Raw genomic sequence first — 4511 nt, 5'->3', positions numbered from 1 at the left:
CCCAGGTGAGCGGGGGGGATGCTCTCGGAAGGGCTTTGGGGGTGTGTGGGGGCCCCCCTCTCCTCTTCCTTCACCCCATGCCGGTGCAATGGATGTCTGCCCACCCGGACAGCCCGGCTGTGCTCTGGCCTCGGCAAACAGGTGAGCAAAGCCGGGGGAGGGGAGCTTAAACCGGGTTTAAACTGGGATTAAACCGGGCTCGGTTTCTTCTGGGCTCTTTTTTCTCTTCTTACCGAACTCCTGAAGTCATCACCGAGCACACCGAAGCGAAGAATCCCCACGGTTTTATGGGGGAGCGGGGGTTTTCTGCAGTTCAGCATCCCGTGGGGAGCTCACGCTGGCTCCTGAAGTTAAAACCAGCCCTAACAAAGAGCTGTTTATTAAAGCAAGCTGCATGCCAAGCATCTTTGCTTTTGCCTCCCTCCCTGTCGGCATGGGGCACCCCAGAGCTGTAGGCACAGACTGGCTCATCTCCACCAGCAGCACAGGACCCTTCAAAACTGCATCAAGGGAAGCAGAAGATGCTTGGGCTGGCTGTTGTTTCTTCTTCATAAACTCTCAGTAGTTTCTTGGAAAGGAGAATAACTTCACCCCTGCATAGTGTGGCCAGGGGGAGGGGGTGGGGAGAAACGTCGTGGGCCAGTGCCCAGCAGCTCTGCTTGCCTTCCCAGGTCTCCTTTCCCCCCAAGACCCTGGGTGCTCTTCCCTCCATGTGCTCTGCAAATCTCAACTCTAAAACTTAGCTTGGCTTTGCTCAGCCCTTGCTCTTCAGTTTTAAGTCAATTCCACAGGAAACCTATAATAGCGATGCCAGTCTCCTGCATGAGTCAGTCCCGTGGTAGCAATCAGTTTGCAGGCAGGAGTCCCACCAGTGTTCCTGGCCGCAACAGCCCTCACAAGGCAGCTGTTTTCCTCTTATTTTTGTAATGTGGAAGCAGGACAGGGCTCTAGCTCCAGCAGGATGAAACACGAGTTATGGCATCTCTCCCAGGGCTAACAAAGTGGTTACAGCCCTGCTTGTAGCACTGTGTTACCCATGTAGATGTAGGAAAGCATGCCTGAGCTCAGGACTTCTTGCACAGGCTAAAAAACTCCTGCATCTGGGTAAATGTTTGGGGGGGAAATAATCAGAGATCGGAGAGGACCTTTGGTGCTGCAGAGCTCCTGCACGAGCATCCCCCTGCAGGAGGGTGGGTTCTGACTGGTGCGGCAGTGTGGGGGCCACAGTGATGTCCCCCCTGCTGTGCTGAGTTGCCACCCCATCATTCCCACAGAGCTGCCTCAGCAGGCAGCAGCTCCTGGCCGCCATCCGGCAGATGCAGCAGCTGCTGAAGGGGCAGGAAACGCGTCTCACCGAGGGCCTTCGTGTGATGAAGAACCGGCTGAGCACCCTGCACGCTTCCCTGGCCAAAGCCGCCCCTGAGCCACCGGCCCGTGAGTCCTCCCTGGGTCCCACCCATTGCTTTTATGGCCTCAGAGGATGCAGGGGTGGGCAGGTCAGGATGCTCAGGGCCACAGTGGGTGGAGGTTTGGGCATCTTCATGGACGGAGATACCTGTATCCATGTTTTCAATTCACGTGTGTGAATTCAAGCACTTCTCCAGCCTGGGAAGATACAGAGAGGCTGCAAAGTGGAGAGCTCCTGGCAAGGCACTGGGGGCAAATGGGCTGGAAAGCCATGTCTGCAGCAAAAGAGCCTCAGTCCTGTGCTGGGAGCATGAGAGGGCTGGCAAAAATTCCCCCAAATCCATTGGTAGGGATGCTTAGCCCCAGCATCCGTGCTGGGCTTTCACGGTGGGGCTGGGTGATACTGGTTAACCTCATCAGGCCAATATTTGGGGAAAACAACAGTTAAAGAGGAGGTCTCAGAGGAACTGGGTGAACTGTGGTAAAGTTGGGGATGGGTAGGATAGGTAGGGCCTCCCCCCAAATATTGACCCCCCTCCTCATGGTGCCCTTGCAGCCTCCTGCCCTGCCCTGCAAGCCCCTGCAGATGGGAAGAAGTTCGGTACCAAATATTTGGTGGAGCATGAGGTTCACTTTGCCTGTGACCCTGGCTTCCAGCTCCTGGGCTCCAGCACACGGACGTGCCAGGCCAATGGCAGCTGGACAGGACAGGAGCCGCACTGCGCAGGTACGGCTCTGGGCTGCTGACAGCTTTGTGCCCAAGGGAGCCATTTGCAGGAGTGGGATGCAGTTTGGGTTGATTTAAACATGGGGGGGTTGGTGGGTTCTACCACACAGGGAGGTGTTGGCTCTGAGTCTCAGCTAGCCAACATCGCAAGGATGCTGTGGCTCCCATGGCCAGAGATTTGGGGGTTCTCATCCTCAAGAAAAGATGGAAATTGCAGCTGTAGCCTCACGGCAGTGACATGAGGGGAAAATGCATCAGCGCTATGATGGGTCCCTGCGTCAGGAACAGCCAATGTCCAGGTGTGGCAGGATACGTGGCTGGGATGTGCTGTGGTGTACAAGAGAGCCCAATGCATGTGATGCTCCTGTGGCTTGCTTCTCTAAGTAAAACAAGGTAAAAGAGAATAACGTAAAATAGAATACGATAGCTAAGATAAGATAAAATGAGATTATAAAAGATAAATAAAATTAAATAAAATTAAATTAAATTAAAGAAATAATAATGTGGCTTTGAGTGCTCGAGCAGCCCCTGCCAGAACGGCGGGACGTGCGTGGAAGGGCTGAACCAGTACAAGTGCCTCTGCCCCCAGCAGTGGACTGGAGCCACCTGCCAGTATGAGGCACAGACAGGTGGGTGCCTCCCTTATTAGGGTGGGTGACACCCCCCAACCCTCCCAATGTATTTCGTGACCCCACCTCATTTCAAAACCCCATCCCGTGATGTGTCCCTCCACCAGCTCCCCCTGCCTGGAGTGTGACAGACGACCCAGCGTTCAGCCGCCAACCCCGCTGTGCCCAAATCGACCACACCCAGCACTGCAGCTGCGAACCCGGCTTCCACATGAGCGGCACGGCTGCCAATGGCCTCTGCCAAGGTGAGCTGCACCTGGGGGTGACTGGGTGGGTGGACTGTGGGGTCTCAGCCATGCACCCGCTCCCCTCGTTGTCTGTCCACAGACCTCAATGAGTGTGAGGTGTACAAGGGGGAAGGGGGTCCCCGGCTCTGCGTCCACGCCTGTGTCAACCTCCCTGGCTCCTACCGCTGTGCCTGCCCCGATGGCTACATCCTCCTGGGTGATGGCAAGAGCTGTGAAGGTGAGGGGGAGGGTGGAAACATGGGGGTTTACTGATTTTTCCCCACTTTTTTTTTTCTTCTCCTTTTTTCTCCTTGTTTGCAAGCATCTTCGCGCGCAAAAATCCCATTGGGTTTGCACAGAGAGGTGGTTCCCATGGTGCAGAGGGGAGAAAAATGGCGGGGGTTCAAGCGCCGGCAAATGCACATGATGCTTTGGGGTTGCACCTTGCCCTGAAAGAGCCCCGTGATGGAGATGTTCCCTGGGAATAAGGCATCCCTGAGAAGAAACACAAATAGCATTAAAAAGCAAAAAATAGAGGGCAAGGGGTTAGCCTGGAGGCCGGTGGCTTCTCCTCTGAAAACAGGAGCTGGGATGTGGGTTGAGAGCAGAGAGAAGCAGCAATGGGTAGGGACGATGGGCGGCCAGAACTGCTTGTGGGAAATTCTCCTAAAAACCAGGACTTTTTTGTTATAGAGTATTGATTAATGCAGCTCGTAGTGAAAAAGCTCCCGCTTTTCTCTGCAATTTCTGCATGCTTCATAGCATCTTGATAATGCTCCCAGCAAGTACCTGCGTTCAAAGCTCCTGATTTTATTGCCAGGTATCTTAGTGGTTACATAGATGTTTGGTAAATAAAAATGAGATTGTGTTTTCAAACAGCTTAGCAGAAAGTTAAGAAAATAAGATGGTCTCCTGCTCTGAGTGCTGCCATTAACCTTGCTGGCCCAGAAAAAAATTCTAGGTGATTGAGGTGTTTTCCACCACACACGCATACTTTTTTGATCCTACTTGATGTCTGACCCATTTCAAGGGGCTTTTGCCTATTTTCTGCCAAAAGGAACCCCTCAATGAGGTCGGTCTGAGGTGAGTTTGACCATCACCTGCCCCTGTTTTACAGACATCGACGAGTGCACCCTGTCCCAGGATAACTGCCCAAGGGGGACCATCTGCATCAACACGGGAGGGGGCTTCCAGTGCGTCAACCCCCAGTGCCCCCAGCCCTCCGGCAATGTCACCTATGTCAAAACGTCACCGTTGTAAGTGCAAAACTGGTCCCTGCTTAATTTCTTTTTTTGGGTGCTGGGTCCCAGAAACACAGATCCAATGCCATCGAGGTGGAAGACATGGACCCTTGCATCCATGGGGTTCCCTAAAAATCTCCCCCCACCCTTTTGCCTTTGCAGCCAGTGTGAGCGCAACCCCTGCCCAATGGAGAGCCGGTCGTGCCACCAAGCACCCAAAACCATCTCCTTCCACTACCTTCCCCTGCCATCCAACCTCCTGACGCCCACTCCGCTCTTC

The 4511-nt window shown here is 54.0% G+C and overlaps 1 protein-coding gene across 1 annotated transcript in view; it reads left to right on the top strand.

Moving 5' to 3' along the window:
* Positions 1–1274: 1274 nt before the first annotated feature.
* The window catches only part of LOC104545909 (fibulin-7-like), a gene marked incomplete at its 5' end in the record, with an annotated part of 3476 nt that continues 239 nt past the window's right edge, over positions 1275–4511 (top strand). The window contains 7 exon segments of the mRNA XM_010191157.1: positions 1275–1434; positions 1964–2141; positions 2645–2763; positions 2871–3008; positions 3091–3228; positions 4108–4246; positions 4394–4509. Of these exon segments, the coding sequence (XP_010189459.1) occupies positions 1275–1434; positions 1964–2141; positions 2645–2763; positions 2871–3008; positions 3091–3228; positions 4108–4246; positions 4394–4509 (988 nt within the window).

This window comes from Mesitornis unicolor, unplaced genomic scaffold (genome assembly GCF_000695765.1).
Source record: "Mesitornis unicolor isolate BGI_N332 unplaced genomic scaffold, ASM69576v1 scaffold48068, whole genome shotgun sequence".
In the NCBI taxonomy this organism is placed as follows: Eukaryota; Metazoa; Chordata; class Aves; order Mesitornithiformes; family Mesitornithidae; genus Mesitornis; species Mesitornis unicolor.
Note: the sequence above shows the minus strand (reverse complement) of the source record. Positions and strands in the feature narration are given on the sequence as shown.